Source organism: Mycteria americana, chromosome 4 (assembly GCF_035582795.1).
Source record: "Mycteria americana isolate JAX WOST 10 ecotype Jacksonville Zoo and Gardens chromosome 4, USCA_MyAme_1.0, whole genome shotgun sequence".
NCBI classification, from domain to species: Eukaryota; Metazoa; Chordata; class Aves; order Ciconiiformes; family Ciconiidae; genus Mycteria; species Mycteria americana.
The window spans coordinates 30,166,048-30,184,694 of NC_134368.1; the positions used below are offsets into that span (position 1 = coordinate 30,166,048).

Genomic DNA, 18,647 nt, shown 5'->3' on the forward strand with positions numbered 1-18,647 from the left:
ACTCCTTACATAATTGGGTCTATTCCAACTTGTATGTGTAATTAAACATGAATTGAGCTAGAAGACAAAGTGATTTATTAGATCACTGCTTGAGATACTGGGGATTAGGGAGATGCAAGCCTATGGTCTGACTTGGGATGCAGTTACTGGATACCTTAGCCTCAGTAGAAAAAAATGTCTTTAGTATGAGCAGCCCAAGGCAGGGGGAGAGAGGCAGGGAATTTCTTTTTTCTGTGCCACGTGACATATCCCGTCCAGCTATCCCCACAGTGGTTCTCATATTGCTCTTTTCTACCAAACAGAAAGCTGGGCCAGACTAGTTCTCTGTAGATTCTAGCAGTGGCAGAACACCAAATGCAAAGTAAGAAATGCTGGGTAGAGACAAAGAGATTTATTTAATGTATAAATTAAACATAGTAAAATGACAATAGCGAGGATTAGGATAACCTCTAGGCTGGGCAGGGGATTGCAAATAAATTAAATTGCTCAGTTTCAAAGATGTGCATGAAATGTGAAAAGACCCAAGGGTCCTCTGCATAGTATTTGTTATTTAGGAAAAGAGTAAAAGATGCAAACAAGCAAACATAAATGCTATGCTTTTTGAAATGCTTAACAAGTCCTCTGAAACACCGACTCGCTTTTGCAAAGGCACTCTCCCACTTCATTCTTCCAAGCAACCGTTTAGGGCTCGGGGTTTTTTCACCCTCCTGCACACTGGTGCAAGTGCAGGGAAGAGCTGAACAGGAACCACATCCACGTCCATTTGGGACACGTGCCTTTTCCTAGTGCTCCGTCAAGTACCTTCAGAATAACCCACAGCTGGAAAAAACATGTCCCTTATTTCCATCCACCTTGCTCTTCACTCAGTCCTTTTCCTAATGAGAGGTCTAGAGGCCCAGTGCTCCTCCTGGACTCCCCAATACAGCCCGGGGCCGTGCAGCCAGGCTGCTCCCCAGACGAAGGCCTCTGCAGACCACCTCTTCCACCACCAGCGCCACCTCCCACTAGCACACGGGGGTACCTCCCTCTCCTCCGCAGCTGCCCCTGCCATCCCCTCGACGCCGATGACCCTGTGCCTGTGTTCCCCGCCGCGGCTGCCCCGCTCCTCCCCGGGCGCGCCCTCGCCCCGCTCCCGCCCCCGCCCCAAGCGGGGCTCGGGGCCGCGCCGGGGCCGCCGGCAGCGGCAGCAGCGCCCTCTCGTGGCCGGAGCGCAGCCCCCGGGGCGGCGGCGGCGGCGCGGCCGGAGAACCGGGGCTGAAGCCGGCGTTGCTCGGCGGCAATCACAAGCCGCAGGCACCGTTTCGGGCACCACAGAGACCCGCTGCGGCGTCTGGGGCTGGGCTGAGGGGCGGGTCTTGCTCTCTCAGCTCCTCACAGCGTTGGAGCCCGCTGGGGTGGGGGGTGATGCCAAGCACAGAAAGGTATGGCAGAAGGTCGAGCTTGGGCGTGTTACTTTTCATGTTAGGATCTGAACCGTGTCACAGTGGAGTGAAACTCCACTGAAACTTTTTTTGTGACATGGCAGAGGGGTTACTAGACTGTCTGCTAGGAGAGAAGTATGAGAGGCTTGGCACAGAAGAAAAAAGGGTTATTAAATATATGTATGCATAAACATCAGTGAGTGGAAGAAACACAATCAGATACTAATACCTCTTGTCCCAGTGCATATTCCATTAGTTTACAGGATGTTTTTCTAGGAAGAATGTCAACCCTCACTCTCTCTCCTTCTTCCTGTCTCCCCAAATCAGTATTACAAAACAGGGAGTCTGCTTCATTTGAAATGAAAACATCCCGCTCAATCTCATACACTTGAGATCTCTCCTGGTTAGTCTCCCACTTCACTGCCTAACTGCAGCCTACTTTTGTTTCAAAGAGAAAAAAGTACCAATAAAATTGTACTGATATTTATTTTGGAAGAACATCCTTCATTCTTTAAGATAATTACTATTTAGTATATGGTTCTTTTTCTGTTAAGCATTGATTGACAGATGAACAGCATATTATTGCATATACTTCTAAATTCCATGAATATACACTACTGAACCTATTGGTTCACCTAAGACTCCCTTCCTGATGTTTTTGCTATCAGAAAACTCTCCAATGAACCATCCTAGTGACTTAGGACCATGGCCCATGCCTTCAGAGAACATTTAAACACGAAGTCACACAAACTCAAATCCCTCAACAGGAAAAATGTATTCCTTCACTTGCTTTCCAACAGAGAGGTAACACAGGATACATTTAACTCAGAAGCTGGCCTTTGGTCTTTGGTGGGGGCCAGCATTATATGTTCAAGAAAAATTCTAAGAATTTAGGGCAAATACAAGGAACAACCACCTAGGAATATAACAACAACTTCTGGCAACCTCAAATCTTGAGCCTTCACAAGTCAGAGGTTGCCACTGGACTATTGTGTTTAAAAGCTCCCAACAGACCAACCCCTCATGAAGTTCTCCAAGCATTTTCATGCTTTTTGGTTTTCTCATCATCCTATGGCAATGAGTTCCATGATGTCTCTTTTTTTGTTTTAACTTACTGTCTGATAATTAAAAAAACAACAAAAAAAGGACACCTGAGATATAATGAAAACCAGTGAGTAACTGTTCCCTGTTCTATTTCTCCAAGACACTCAAAATGGTATGGATATCTACCACAACCACTTACCTCTCAGCCAGCTGTTTTCCAGGAGGAAAACAGTGTCTTCCTCCTGTTTAGTGCCTCCTCACATCTAAGCCATTCCATGTCTCTACTGGTCTGGTTGACTGCTATTTGCCTTTTCTGATTCTACTATTATCTGTCTGAACTTACACACTGATGTAATGAGATTTTTCATTTTGTTCTTTGCAGACTTCATGACGATACCTAACACCCTATTTGCCTTCTTGACAGTCACGGAGCCAGAATGCTGTCTGCAGCAAACCGTCAGGTCTTTTTTTTTAGTGGCGAAGCTAGCTGAGAGTCCAGCATTGTATTAGATAGAGTTAGGGTTGTTCCCCACTCTCCAGCATTCTTTTGCACCTATTGGCACAAAGTCATCTAACCATTTTATCAGTCACTCTCTCCACTATGAGACCGTTACATGATTCCCAGCTATGCATCTTAGACAGATAACGCTGTATTAGCAGAAATGTTGTTACTTGACTATTCACTGCTTTCCCAGATCAGAAAACCCTGTAAGACTCCATCAGTAACGTTCTTCACTGTGGAAGCCTAACCATTCATTCTTATTTTTCCTTCTGTCTTCTAATGAGCAATTAGTCTGTGAGAAGAGTGTCTTTAAGACTTCTCAGTGAAGAGTCTTGTTAACAGCATTTCGAAAAGCCAAGTATGTTGTATTAACCAGCATTTTCACTGACTCCTTCAAAGAACTTTCTGATAGACTTGTGAGGCATTGCTTCCCCTTGTAAAATGAAAATAAACTTCTTCATCTCTTCCTTATAGTATCATGCATTTCCATTTACCCACTAATCTATTCTTTACTAGAATTTCTGCCAAAGAGCTTCCTTCTGCTTCAAGGACTTTTTAAATAATTGATGTCATATGTGCCAAATTTCATTCCTCTCCAGTTAGTAACTCAGCAATGTCTTACTTGTGTTATTTTAAAGTCTTGAGCGTATACCATATGGTCACAATGTTTATCATTTCTCTTATTAATGTGTTCTAATGTCTTTTATTGAACCTGTGGTTCACCAATAAAGCAAATCCTGTGCTAGGGATACTAACACCAGACCAAAAACATTACAGCCACATGAATGCCAGTTCAAATGCATTTAGAGAATTTTGTCTGGTTGGTTTTGCACTGGCAGTCTCTATGTTGTATGACCTATCATTTGTCTTTTAACACCCTGCATAAAACCAGCATAAAGTCCAAGTTATACATGCTTACTAAATCATGAGAAATGCATTCACCTCCCCACACTCGAACCAGATGAAACTTGTACTGATGGATGATCTGCTAGTGTGCCTTGATGATGATGGAACATCAGCCTCACACTTCATTTGGAGATTAATTTCCTTATAAGATATGCCCAAAAAGCTCAAACCTCCATTTTACATGGGTTCAAAAGTGATTACATAAATTCATAGGAGAACACTCATCAGGAGTCACTGCAGATCACTGGAATGTGCTACCATATAATGTGCAACATATAATGTTGAAGTGTCTCTGTATGCTAGCCCTAGTTTATCCTTCTTCAGCCATGTGCTAATGGTCGCAGTTGGATCCAGACACTGAGCAAGAGAGACTTAATTTGATCTACTACCACCATTCCCATGTGGTCATTAAGTTTTACTTGTCGCAAAAAATCCTTTTTACTCCAAAAGGCTATTCCAGTCTCACTATTCCAAAACTTACTTATATCTTATCTCCCAGTTACTCCCCACCTCCCTGCACATCAGAATACATAAGAACTTCCTGTGGACATCAGACCATGTTCTCTGTTACCTTAGAGTTCTCTCCAAGATGCAAAGCTTAGTGGGAAAGGAGAGATCAAAGAGACTGAGGACAAGTGTAAGGATTTAATTCACAAAGGCCAGGACAAGCAAGGTAGTGAGGAGCTCTGTACTTGTCAAAATCCCCTGCTTTCTAGTCTTCCATGCCATGGACAGACATGGGAACACATAGTTATTCTGAGACCAAATTCTTCTGGATCCTCAAAATGTATATACATTTTTAATGTATCTACACACAGAATTAAGGCAACGTCCACATGAATACAGATAAGCAAAACACTTGAAAGTGGAATCAAAGACTGAGAGGTTATTGGTTAGTAATGTACTAGCTCCTGATGTTTCTGATAGGGGGAGAAAAACCTAACTTGAAGTATCTCTGTTTGGGATGGGGTTTTTTGTTATTGTTTTTGTTTTTTAAAGAAACCTGTAGTATTTTAAATTTGCCTTTAAAATTCTTTTGTCCTTTTCTTTTTACACAGAAGAAACTACCTCACAGTAGAATCCCAAGTAGTCATGCCTACTGAATATACAAGCAGTCATACTGCTGTTGGAATGAACTGCACTTACCAGAATAGAGCACATACTTAAAAATTTCTTCATAGGCTACAAGTGCCTTTCTATATAATACCAAACCCCAAATATTTGAAAATTTAGAAATCCAGACCTAAGGTTGTCCTGAGCCACTGTAGCACTGTCCCCGCATCAACATCCTAGGAGGAAAAGATCCTCCCATACACACACATATGCATATTATATCCATCTCAAAAGAGTTCATTCCAACATGACAAGAAAAGGGAAAAAAGTTTTACACTGTTTCATCTATATTTCCTGGAATTCCAGGTATCTCAAATATGATGATTAGGCAGATGAATACAAATACAAACACAGAATCTTACACAATATATCTATACTGTATCTATCCAGTTACTAAGACTGCAATGTGAAGACACCGTCTTCTAGAATAGGAACAGTTAGACCCCACAACACATCAGAGAAGACCTAGTCAAGAAAAACAGGCAGTATATTGCCCTACAGTTTTGCTCAACATTAATCATCAGGCCACTAACTTTGAGGTGTCCTTTGCTACAGTAATTATTGAAAATCCTATGGGTTGGAAGTATTTGTAGTGTAGCACACTATGCTTCTACGCTGTTCCTTGGCACGGTGATAATTAACCAAGTTACCAAAAGAGGTAAATAAATGAATCACCAATAGGGTACAAGTCTGCATTTATATACATTTGTTCTGAGTTTGGGGTGCAGGGGAAGGAAATAAGAGATAAATCTGTTTAAGAAAAATCATTTAGCAAACAGAACCTACAGAAAGCCTACACTGTTCGAATGGCTTGTGGAGTCACTACAGTCTAGGGGACAGAAGAAAATATTGACAAATCATTGATTCACAGTAAGTTATTATTTTTGAAAGCTAATTTTTGAGTGAGAAAATAAGCTATGACTGAAATGCCCTCAAAAGGAATCCCTTCTGTGTGCCAGGTTTTAAAAAAATAAATTCTTAAGTCTTATTCAAAGGTTTTCCCTACTTTTACTTCACGCCAGAAAGAACAAGAAAAAGACATGACAGTGCTGTTTCCCAACTTTTATCTGCCTGTTTGATGGGGGGGGGGGGGGGGGGGGGCAGGAGGCAGGAACAAACTCCTGAAGGGAGAATGCTTAAAAAAAAGCACAGAGGAAAAATTCACGGATAACTAATATCAGGTCTTACAACTTAACTGAGCACTGAATCCAACAGAGGAATGACACACAGACCTGCTCCTCAAAATAACATATAATGCAGTGGCCTTTCAGAAGTAATCACCACTGTCAGATACCATCTCTTCATTTTCATTTTATAGAAATTTCAAAGATATATTTAATAGAGTGTGCCTCTTTTAGGTCACTGACTATCTCCTTTCATCTATTTCAGATCTCTCTATGACCTGGAATAAGTTTTGCTTTGTGCTCTGGTGGGATCAAGAGCAAAGGAATGATATGCAATTCAAGAGAAACAGATTAATTTTAATATGGTACCCTAGTGTTTCAGTTGCTAGCAAAACAATATCAGGGAACCTTTCACTACCACTGACATGATGAATCAATAAAATTACCATGGCACTAATGAAATGCACCTACTTTCGTAGTCAAACCAAAAAAAAACCTGATCACAGGTAATTGTTATTATTCTCTGTAGACATTTTGATTATAGTCCTCAGAAACGTCACCAGAACTTTATTGCTACATAGAGAAACTGCTTCAAATTAGAGAAGAATTTATCCATTAACATAGAAAAAGTTGTAACTGTAATTACATCCCAAGTTCAGGAAGGTACTTGCCACATACATAATTTTAAAGAAACACAGAAAATTCAATCTTCAAACTGAATACGGTCTGCAATAACTCATTTTCAGCCTTGTTAAGCATGCATGATTATCACCAATTGAAGAATGTATTGTAAGTATTCATACCTGAATTTACTGCAGCTTCCTCAATGGGGTCAATCAAATGTTCTGATAAGAAACCAGTTGCTTGCAACATGGAATGTGCATGACAAAATAAATTATCAAAAGGGACCCATTCCTCAGAAGTCATGGAACACATTGGGAAGCATGCCAACAGTATGTTCTATACTTTTTGAGTCAGAATTATGGAGCCAAATAAAATGTAAACTTACTTTTTTTCTGATCCTTTTTTTGTGACAAAGATGGATGGGTAGGACTTAATACTGGCAGAGTGGTCATCCTCTCTGTGTTGTTAAAGGATGCATCCGTAGACCACAAAGTTGCCTCCTCTGCAGTGGCAAACAGCTGGGTGCTGTCTTCAGAGCCCTCTGCCAAAGCAGCATCATATGTAGGGTGAGGACTGATCACTGTGGCTTGAGTTGCAAGAGCAAATGAATTTTCCTGGAAAGTCTCTGTAAATATATTTGAGTTCTTGTTCATTTGGTCAATGTGGGACAAAGGCGTGGTGGTCCAGGAAGAGGGCTGTGTGCTGAGATCCACTGTGGGATCAGTCTTGGAACTGTTTTCAACCATGTTTGGCAAAAGAACATCAGATGTTTCAATGTCACTGTTAACTGTAAGGACCTCACTTCCATTTGAATAAAAGCATGTTTTTTCTAACACCCCTGGAAGAAAGGAAAAAAAGCACCAAAATTACCATCACCTGGAAGGATAAGTGTAACCAATTTGTTTTGGAAGGTTAATAATAACTATAATGGCACAGATTAAAAAAGTAATATTTATTTCAAAGTTAAAATTAAAGAGAACTCAAGTTAAGAATTTAATGTAGCAACAAAATAACAGTAGCACATCAAAACAAATCTGACTACTGTAGGATAAAGAGAGAAACATATAAACAGAGAAACAAATAAACGCTTCCATGAACTAAAAAGGTTTTAATCTTACTTGTAGTAGGTCACTGAACTCTTATATGTTTATAACTACAGAGTGTAATTTCAGGGAGCTCCAGCGTGCATTTGTTCTATCATAGTGTTAACAAGATTGGCAATACTATTTTTTTTCTCTTTTTAAATTTCATCATCTCTCGTTTTCATAGTACCACCATCTTTGGAAAGCTAACTCTGAAGCTTCAAGGGCACCAATAAATTTTTAATATATTTTATATTCACTAACTTTTAAAATGGAAAGAGGTATTGTTTTCCCTATATAGGACTACATATTTAACTACTGCTGCTAATTATAGGTCTGTGAGATCTTTTTTGATACTGGATTTTAAAAATATAGTTGTATCCAAAATTTTAGGCACTTGCTGTATATATTTTTTTTGTTCATTTATTATATCATAGACAAACACAGACTTTGCTTAGTTGTATGTGTTGAACAGTTACAAGTAATTATAGTTCACAAATCAAAACAAGGAGATGCATCCCATAAGCATCAGGGAATTCAAACTAAATCCTAAGAGAATCTATTTTTAACCTGTGACTATTACTGAAATATGTAATTAATCCAAATAATAAAGAAGGCATCTCAAACATATATAGGACATATAACTTAGTTATCTATAATAAAAACTACAAATACTAAACTCAATTTTTTAACCAAATATATTAGAGTCATATTGAATGCTAGGAGAGAAGCACCACTCTGTATCACAATATAAGAAATTTTTGATAAATAGCAAAAGCAATTTTTGCCACCAGCTAGTCATGTAAAAGAGTTTAACTATCATAATAAACACAGTTCAGCTAGGCTTGATTACAAATAATTAAAAGGAATCCCTCAAAACATAAAATCTCCCCACTGTTTTTAAATACCCTGGCAACAATTGATAATTTTAATAGCTTTTCTTGTTATCTAGTCCTAACAGTGATATTTAAGCACTCCTCTCACATTGTTTCAAAACAATAAAGTAAAAACAAGGGAGTGAAGAATATTTGTCCTTTCAACTACGGACACAAATACAACAGCCTTTCCTTAACCAAAATCCAAAGAAAAGGCCTAAAATGTGGCTTTCTCCAGCTGGGCTCCACGTGGAAAGAAGAGAGTTTTCTGCTTATCCTTTCAGCTTCTTTTCTTCTCTCTCGCTCTTACTGCGAGCTACAGGCCCTCAAGCCAAAAAGATGATCACATCTGAAGCACATTAGCAAGAATTCACCTCCTGTTGTTCTCTACAAACCCTCTGAATTCAAGGCAAATCACGCAGATTTTTCTTTCCACTCTGATGCGTAAATCATTTTTTCCTAGGCCTCCATATTGGTTTGATTCTTCATTAGCTGCTTGGTACAGATGACTCTTGAGTCCAGACAACAGCCACCACCATCCCTCCTGAACTTCATTTTCAGTGTGGTTATTGCATTTACCAAAATGGCTAGCCGCAGAATCACCTCTCAGCCAGGCATCGCTCACCCGCCACCACTCCAGGCTCTCTCCCTAGCCAAACCCACTGCTCTGCCAACTCCAGGCACCACACGCAGCCCGTACCCACTCGTGTATCCTGAGCCCCTTCCACTGCTGTTACTGAATTCCTCTTCTCACCCCTTCATGCACTCTGCAGCTAGACTAAATCAGTTGACTGGTCTGAAATTCTAGGATTGGGCAGGAGGAAATCTTTGTTAATCACAGCTACAAATAACTAAAAATGCCAGAAGAACCCAACTTCCAGTTGGAGTCTGAAGTGACTTTGGGTTGGAAAGCTTTATAGGTAAGAAGAAAAGAGAACTAGAATAGCTGAGAAGGGGCAATCTTAGCATTTTCTTTTTCATTGAGTAACCTGTAACTATAGCAGCTGGAACCAGCAAGAAAAACTTGCAAGATTCCTGAAATATAGTGGGGTTCAATGAAACAGTTACCATCTGAGATTTACCATATCCTCATTTATCCAGCCTGGGTTGTTTTGGCTCCAGCATCACTAACTGTGAGTAAATCTTTGTGTCTAACTTCTGCTGGAAGAACCCAGGGGAACTTTGTATTTATGCATGTTAAGGTTTCTGGTTTTCCACCAGCAAATGTTCGTAATTCATTGGGATTTGAAGGAATTTACTGCATGTATTTTACAGAAGCAACTAAAGATCTCCCACCTGTAAATTATTTCAGCAGCAATTTTTTTTGCTTGAGTCCTCTGGTCAGGCCAAATGGCAAGAATGAATGTGCTCTGGTTTCACAAATAGGGACCAGTAGTAATATGATTTGCTAAAATCTAAGGAATTGTGACTGATCATGCTTAGAAATTGTGCTCACTCATATGGAGCTTTACGTGGACGCTTTGGTTCCAAATAAAGCTTCGAATCTCTATGATTCAGAGGCCTACTTTGTTTCAAGTTTCAAACTTCAGTAGCTTTTTCTGTAGTTTTCAAAAAGTTAAAATGAGCTTTTTTTCCTCCTTTGGAAAAGTGCATAATTTTTTTCCGTAACTCAAGAATAGCTGAGGGGGTTTTTTTCACATTCTCTCTCCTCCTCCCTAGGCTCGTCTCTTCTCCTCCACTCAACACAAAAATAGAAAAAGCCTGGAAAAAGTTGGTCCCAAAGAGCTATGAATAATGATTTAAAATTAATGTAAAAATGATTAGCTATTTATATATCACTCAGCAGAACAGCAGGCAATACATTACAAGACAGGTAAATTCTTGAAAGAAGATTTAAAAAAACTTTTGGTTTAATACAGTGGACCAATAAATACTGTTAAGGAAAATATTGAAGTTACCCACTGGATTCTATCCTCTCCCCACTCAGCCTTATTCCATTCTTTTTCTGGAACTACAAATAATAGCTATGTCTATCACTACCCATAAGGTCATTTACTTCTTTCACTGAGATCCCCAAATGCTTGTTTGCTTCTTCAACCCACCTTTCCAACAATAGCGTTTTTTGTTCTCTTTCCACAGTTTCCTAGTGATAACAACTCCCCTTCTCTTCTTGACAGGTGTACCACACAATGAAACTCTTCTACACAAAAGGCCTTCCCAATTGTATCATCTCAGCTGACAATGAGTAGTATTAAAATTTTTTTTAACAGGTTTTTTTTTCCCCACAAAATAACATGAGCTCTGGTGCATATGCCCTTGAGAGAGGTTGGCGTAGACCTCTGTTTGGCATTCCCCACTAGCTAGCTCTAGATGACAACTCTGTTTCCACTTAGTATGTGAGGGTTTTGGAGGATCACCTTCCTCAGTCACCTTGTTCTCCCCCCACGTTTTCCTCCTGTCCTCTCATCTTCCCAATGCACAGTAGGGAATTCAAGCACTTAATTCCAGGCTATAGAGTCCACTTTCTGAGTTAGGCTCCCATTTACTTTGATTCTCATCCTTTTCCCCCCTAAAAATACTACTGTATATCTTCAATCTTAAATTAAGCTTACTGGAGATTTTTTATAGCATCAAAAGCCCTGAAGGAACTATTTAAATTTTAAGATACCTAAGAAAACAGTGTGATGCTTTAAAACAATAAATTCTTTTTTAATCTCTTCAGCATTGAGAATGGAATTACTCTCTATCCATGTCTGCTAACAGCCATACAACACGTACAAAACATGCATTTTATTCATGTATGCATGCACACTATATCCAACTATTCTTCAGATGTGAGTTCATACAGAGCTGTAGACAGCAAGTCATAAGCCAGATAGTTAAGTAGTTGAGAAATAGCTGTAACCATTTTGGATTTGTGTTTCCAGCTACAGCTGGCCATGTCCAGATGACAGAAACACACAGCATGCTGGCCTTCATTGTGTTTGGTACAAAAACGAGGAACTGGCACCAGGCTCACTCAGTTCAAAGTGATGCTTTGCCAACAGTTTTACTGATCATTTTCCAGTTGCTGTTCACTATTGGGGAATTAATGTTTTATTTAAAGATCTGAAATGGACAGTTATGAGATCTAAGAAATAGTCACATTGTTCAAGATATTAAATTGAGATTTTGGCAGTGTATACTGTGGGTGATTTCTAGCAGTTCACAGCAGGAAATCTCAAAAAGACCAAGTTTGATTAAAAAGCTAACAAAACAGAGCAAAGCAGCCTACAAAAGTATATGTAATAGATGAGGCAGTTACACAGGGAATAAAATGCTGGTTCACTACTATAACTAGCCAGCACATACCCACTGAGATTTCTGCTGCAGGGTCTGTCCCTATGACTCTGCACTCTGAAGAAATGGGCACATCACTGATAATATGGAGGTCTGATAGCATACCAAAGCATTGCACATCAGTTGAGCTGCAGTAATGGACTTTATCTTGCTCTTCCTGTCAAGTAAAGACATTACCTTAAACTGCTTCCCAGCTGCCCAAGGGGAGGTTTTTGGTTTTCGGGAGGTCAGTTGTAATTTTTGTTTGTTTGTTTTTTTGCAACTTAACAGGTGACTTATGCAAATAATGGATCAGTTCCCAGATAAAATGGAACTCAAAGTAGACTTTGTGGAAGGCATCTTTTAAAGAAGCTTCAGGATGAAGCTGGGCTCCTAAGGTCCTGTGCAGAAAGGAGAGATTTTCCCTTTCATCAACTTCTGGCTTTCGGGCAACGAAATCTCAGCAAAAATATCAGGATCATACTAAAGGGCTGGAGGGGAAGACAGTAGCTACCTTTCATATTAACAGTTGTTGTTGCCTGAAAGTTCCCTGTTACAGTCATAACACTGTGGTCTAATAAAAAATCTTATCTGGTGTCTTTCTTTTTTCCTGTCTCTTAAGCATGACGTGTCATGTAACTAGAAATTTTTATTTATAAAGCTTTTCTTAACCTAAGAAATGAAATGTAACATACACATAATGGCTCTGTTGCAATTCAGAAACCAATCCTGAACTCTGTGCCTGTGTTAAACACTCACTTTGCACTGGCTAATGAATAAAGCTTCATGGGCAATTTGGGAATCAGTTATGCCACACCAGAATCCGTGCTTCAGTCACTGTGACCTTCTGTCCATCTGTGCTGGGTGGACTGCCAGACTTTCATTATTATTCTCCAGATCACAAGCACAATTCCCCACTGACCTCAGTGATGTCTCACAGCAGACATTCTGACCTGGAGCTGTAGTCACAGCATCTTTTTTTTTTCCCAACATTCCAGGTGTATCAGTAAAGAAGGCTTGCTAGACTAAATTAGTTCTTATAGATGGGTGAAATACAGGCTGCTCTGGGATACAGTCCTTTGGACATTCCCCATAATATAGCTGTGTTGGCAAGATCAAATTAAAGAACCAGCAGATCATTTAGGTGATGATTACCATCTTCCATTAGAAAAACTCCCACGACCAAATGGTTTATTTATATGTTAGTGTTAAACTCCTAAATTTAGACAACAGTCTTACAGCAAATATTGCCATTGATTGACAATGGAATTGTTTATATTTCATGTTGCTTTCACAATTATAACTTTTGTATCTCCATGCTGCTACGCACTTTAGATTTCGAGGACATGTCATATGCTTCGAGGCTCAACATCATTTGGAGAACTACCAGCATCTGCAAATGATTCAGGGATCAAAATCCTTTTACTCTAGAGTATAACTATAACTCCCTGCAACTTTAACTACCTCTGTGTGGCAAAAAGTTCCTTATGGGCCAGTACAGTTGGGTTCCCAAATTGATACAGAAGTCTTGACATATGCATATTACGTTATGAATGTGGAAGATCCAACAGCCACAAAGCTAAGCTTAGCAGTTTTACTATAATGTACTTTTCTTGATGTTTATTCTGTGAAGGAGACACAGCTCCTTCTGTGTTCTCAGCAGGGGAAGGGAAAGAAGAACACAGGTCTCACAGATAATATAATAGTAATGACCATTGTTCAACTAGTGACATGCAAGAACATTGACAGCGTCTCTCAGGTGGACAGAATCTTGCTACAGATTTCCCAAACATCAGAATGATTTGAGAACTGCCCAGGCTGGTTCATACTTATACAAGGATAATAAAAATGCAGCTATTAGAGTGAGCTTTGTTTTTAAGGAGAGTAAGATGAAAATGCTAAATACAACCCATCACACATAACACTTGTAATAATTGAGTAATCACTGAGAACCAAAATTAATCTCAAAATACATGTCAGAGCCAAAATATAAACACTGCATGCTGATAATGTAAGGTTGGTGAGAGAACCAAAACCTCAATTATTTGCATATCCATAGTAAACAGTGCATCTTAGAGACTTTAATTGTAATCCTCATTCCCACCAGTGTTGGTGGACTAACAGATTTTTAAAATATTATTTTGCAAAATGCATGAACACCGAACATTGTCATAGATAAGAGGGTATGCTGCTTGCCAGAAAGGCAAGCTTATTTGATGTGGTCCTGCAGTGTGATCATATGCTCAAAAATTACATCTGGACTGTAAGAGTCTGACATACATGAAACCATTATTATGTGTGCCACAAGACTTGTTCTGAATTCTACAGAAAACCATAGACAAAGCATTAGTTGTGGATGGCTGTTAACAGGAGGTGGTAAAAGACCACATAAGTATGAGTTCAGGATACTGATGTGAAGGAATGGGAGGAATGGGACATCTACCATGGAATGCATTTATCACTATAAAATAAATATAATTTATTTTACTTTTTGGAACTGTAAGTATAAAGAGTTTTGTTTTCCCAGATAAATAACTGCAATGGTAAGCAATTAAGGTACAATAAAAAAACCCTGTAATTTGGTATAATGCTCACCAGCCATGAAGGACTTTTTAAAAACAATGTTTCAAGTGGTTTAGAACACTTCCTCTCTGCAAGGAAAAGAATGAAAATGCCAGAGGTTTTTCATTCTTACAAACATGATAATTTTCACCTTTGTAATGTCTGCATACTATTCACTACTTAAGGATTTTTTTTCAGTGTAAGCAAAATGGGCCATAGACTACAGATGCTAACACAAGTTGAAGGTGATCTTCCACCTCTCCATTTTAAAGAAAGATTCAGCTATTCAAACCATGGATTCAGTTACTGTTTGTTTTTCTGGAAAGTAATGAACATTTACTATACTGTACTGAGTATAATCCCCAGAAAAAAAATATCTCCCAGTCTTATTAGAAGGCTCTTGATGTCTATAGGGTTCAGATGAAATTGTAAGATATCAGTAATTTTAGTAATGTATACTCTAGCCTTTTCTCCGCCCTTCAAATTTATATTGCTGAGTTAGGTCTTCATGGTCAAGGCCTTGCATGTTAGGTCTTCAACAGTCCAAAGCAAGCACCATTCCTAAGCCCTCCTGCCCTCTGTTGTAACACAGGCAATCAACAAATTATTATGGTCATGGTCTAAAGGCTAGACTTCCTTCATAGCAACTGGTACTGCCTCTACTTCAATGAGTGAATCAACATTCATTCATTACAAAGTTTTCTTCTACAGGCTGACAAGCATGCTATACTCAGAAGACAGAAGAGTATGCAGAGCCAGAGTATAAGTACTTAAGAGAAATCAAAGCTAAACAACTCAGCTTGATATTTTCTTCTACGGACCATAAAAGTCTCCTGTATCTTTAGTCAAAATAATGTGTATTGCTACTGATAAGTTGCTTTGGCCTTTCTTTGTACATAGTTCTAATAAAATAACTTTTTCAAGGGCTTTGCATCTTGAATACTTCAATGGTAAATAATTTTTGAAAGGTTGATTAATGACATATTCTGAAAACAGGCCCCCATGACACACCTTGAGTAGGATATTCTCTATTACTACAATATAACCATAGTGGTCTACCTGTCTCCTTCCACCCATACCAACTTTTCAGTTTCGTCAACATCAGAGCTTGCAATGATGTGCAGGCAACAAAACAGATGTAAGGAAAGTGAACAGGAAAGTTCTAAGGTGCATGCACACTTTTTCATGTGCATATGCCTCATTTAATTAAAAAATATTACAGAAGGAAAAGAATAATTACCTACAAATTTACCACAGGAAACAAAATACTTTCTTGCAAAATATAAAAGGCCTAATTTTCTGATGAGTTCATTACCGAGATCAAATCAAAAAAGTTCATAAGGTTCTAAAAGATATACTGGAGCTCTCTATTTATGTTTTAAGCACCAGTGAAAGATACTAGAATGACAACCACAGAATTTAATGCCTCCATTTTGTGAAAAAATAAGAACAGAATTTCCTATATATTGAATAATTTGTGTTAGCGAGTCGGGACTATCAACTCATTTCTTACATTGTAAGTCATCATACCAATATTAGACTAACAGAATTTAGTTATCATTGATCTCAAATTAATACAAACTACTATTCTGTATATAGTGTATTCTCAATAAATAGAACAGACTATATTATATTACACACGCTTTAAAGATGCCCACAGAATTTGCTCATTTAATTCCAGTTATCAGATATATTTGTTTCTAGGCTATCAATGCACATAAAATGAAAGCTGCTAACTGAGAGAGAAGAATACTAAATTATAATCATGCTAATTCAAAAGATGCTGAAGGGAGCTTTGACAGTTTTAGACTTGGGTAATAACACCAAGCCATATTCTTCACCCTACAGTAATTACATTGACTTAAGAGGAGATAGTCCTGATTTTTGCTATGTAAGTAGGATCGGAACAGGTCCCATTTTCCCAGAGGATTTCATACATTTTAATGAGTGTTATGTTGATACATGCCTCAGAGGAGGAGATTGAGTAGAGCTGACGTAAATACACCTGCTTTTTTATCTGCTTTCTCACCAAAGAATGAAAATCTAGGGCAGAGGATATGAAGGATACAAATGGAATGCTAAACATAAGGAAAGTAAATTGAATGGCATCATATTTCCTAATTGCCAGACTTACTTGATCTTAATCCACTTCAGACTGTTATTAAAGATACATCCCAAGACTTACTTGTCAATCATAACATTCACTAGCTTTATTTCTTTTTTTCACTTCCTTAACTTAAGCTAAATGAAAAGAACAGGCCTACAACGTCTTGTTGCAAATCCTTTACAGACTGAATTGAGAAAACAGATTTAAGTTGTCTTGATTTTGACAGTGCTGAAGGTGCTATTGAGATGTGTTTAGTTTCTTCCTGTGCTTGCTAACTGTTTGATTGTATGATGTGTATTGAAGTTGGGGGTTTAAAACAGGAAAATAGATTTATATCTATATACCTCACACATTACCCCACTTGTTACAGATGTGCTTCTGAAGCACTTAAGGAAGCTCAACTAGAAAATATTCTCATTAACAAAAAAATAAGTAAAAATCCCAGAAACCCTCAGCACTGAAAGCAGATGATTTTTTTCCTTTTTTTTTTTCCTGAAAAAGTAATGCTTTAACCTAGCATTACTGTCTTTCTCATATTGTAGTTGAAGCAATTTAATGATAAGACATGTCAGCTTCTCTAAAGGTAACAAAGGGAAGGCTTTTTAAAAAAATTTTGGTAATAAATTATTACCTTTTAATTCTGTAACGGACACAGTTAGTTAACAGACTAAACCATTATGAAATCTAATATACCTGGAACAAGTTTCCACAAAACATACTTGGGGTTCTGCATTGATACATATTTCACATTTAGAAGAAATGAACATATTTTTCCTTAGTGAAACAGTAATATTTTGTAGGCTGTTCAGAAAGATTTGTGGCTATTTATAAATCAACTTTCACCTGAAAAGAAAAATCAGATTTGCACATCAATGTGTGACATAAAGGGATAAATATTCCATTCCACTGACAGTGATCTAAAGTTCTAACATAAATATCTTTTTGTACTTGTAAAATGACTGCTGAAAACCATCTACATATTACATGCTCAAAGTAGTGTGCTCCTCAAAAATCTACTCTGAGAAATTTCGAAACGGTTTCCTCTTCGGTACCTTAAATGCATTTTAAATATATAAATCTAAATAGCATATTTATTTCTCTGCAACAAACATTATCAAGTCACTAGGTAGATTAGCTTGTTAGGTAGATGTGCTAAGATATATCTTTAATGTCCACAATTACATTAGCACTTGAGAATGCAGTCTCAGTTTTAGTCTCCTTAATTAAAAATGTGTCCATTTACTCCATTAGCACTCACCTACAAAGGTAAGCAGGATCACCAACAAAAGGATGAGGGCACAGATGCATGGAATCAGTATTAGGAGCAAAAGTCGAAGAAACTTGGCAGAAGCCAGTTTCTGAGAGCAACCATCCCCCATATTATCCTCATCTGTTCCTAAGACCTGAAAAACAAGAGAGCACAGTTTCATCATTCTGGTGTCAATTAATAACTCCTATGTTTTCAATAGCAGTCCTCCCCATTGCACAGAACAGCTATATGATTTAAATATATGCTATAAATGGCTTTTAGATTCTTAATGAAACTTTCTTTTTGGTGGACAGCCTAGTGTAATCCATATAATTTAGTTTAGTTCACCCAATATCCACAGACTTACAGCTTCATTGAAATTTCTAAACATTTCTGATGAACTAGAAGTTGGATAGGCATTTCATTTGAAAAAATGTAAAATACATAATAAATTTAACCAATAAAGCTAAATACAGGTTATTTTATAATTAAAAATAATTCATTACTAATTATTCAAAAGCTCCATGTTCTTAAGTTTCCTTTATTAAGGAATCAAGCAACTATTATAATCTTTGTTGTAAGCGATGATAGAAGTGATAAGGACTGTTCCACTTATTATGCACAATAATGCTGTCTCATTTTTTAAGTACTTTACAAAATTATAACTTATCACAGTATTCTGTGGAGTTTGCAACTGTATTTTCTGTTCTATAAATGGAATATAGACGAATAGAGAAAAATGATTTCCTGAATTCAATT

The 18,647-nt window shown here is 38.0% G+C and overlaps 1 protein-coding gene across 1 annotated transcript in view; it reads right to left on the reverse strand.

Annotated features, from left to right (window-relative positions):
- CORIN (corin, serine peptidase) overlaps nucleotides 1-18,647 on the reverse strand; it is a 160,207-nt gene that overhangs the window by 123,022 nt on the left and 18,538 nt on the right. Inside the window, exons 2-3 of the mRNA XM_075499205.1 lie at nucleotides 17,898-18,042; nucleotides 7,120-7,572 (exon numbers count right to left, since the gene is read on the reverse strand). Of these exons, the coding sequence (XP_075355320.1) occupies nucleotides 7,120-7,572; nucleotides 17,898-18,042 (598 nt within the window). The remainder of the gene's footprint in view (nucleotides 1-7,119; nucleotides 7,573-17,897; nucleotides 18,043-18,647) is intronic.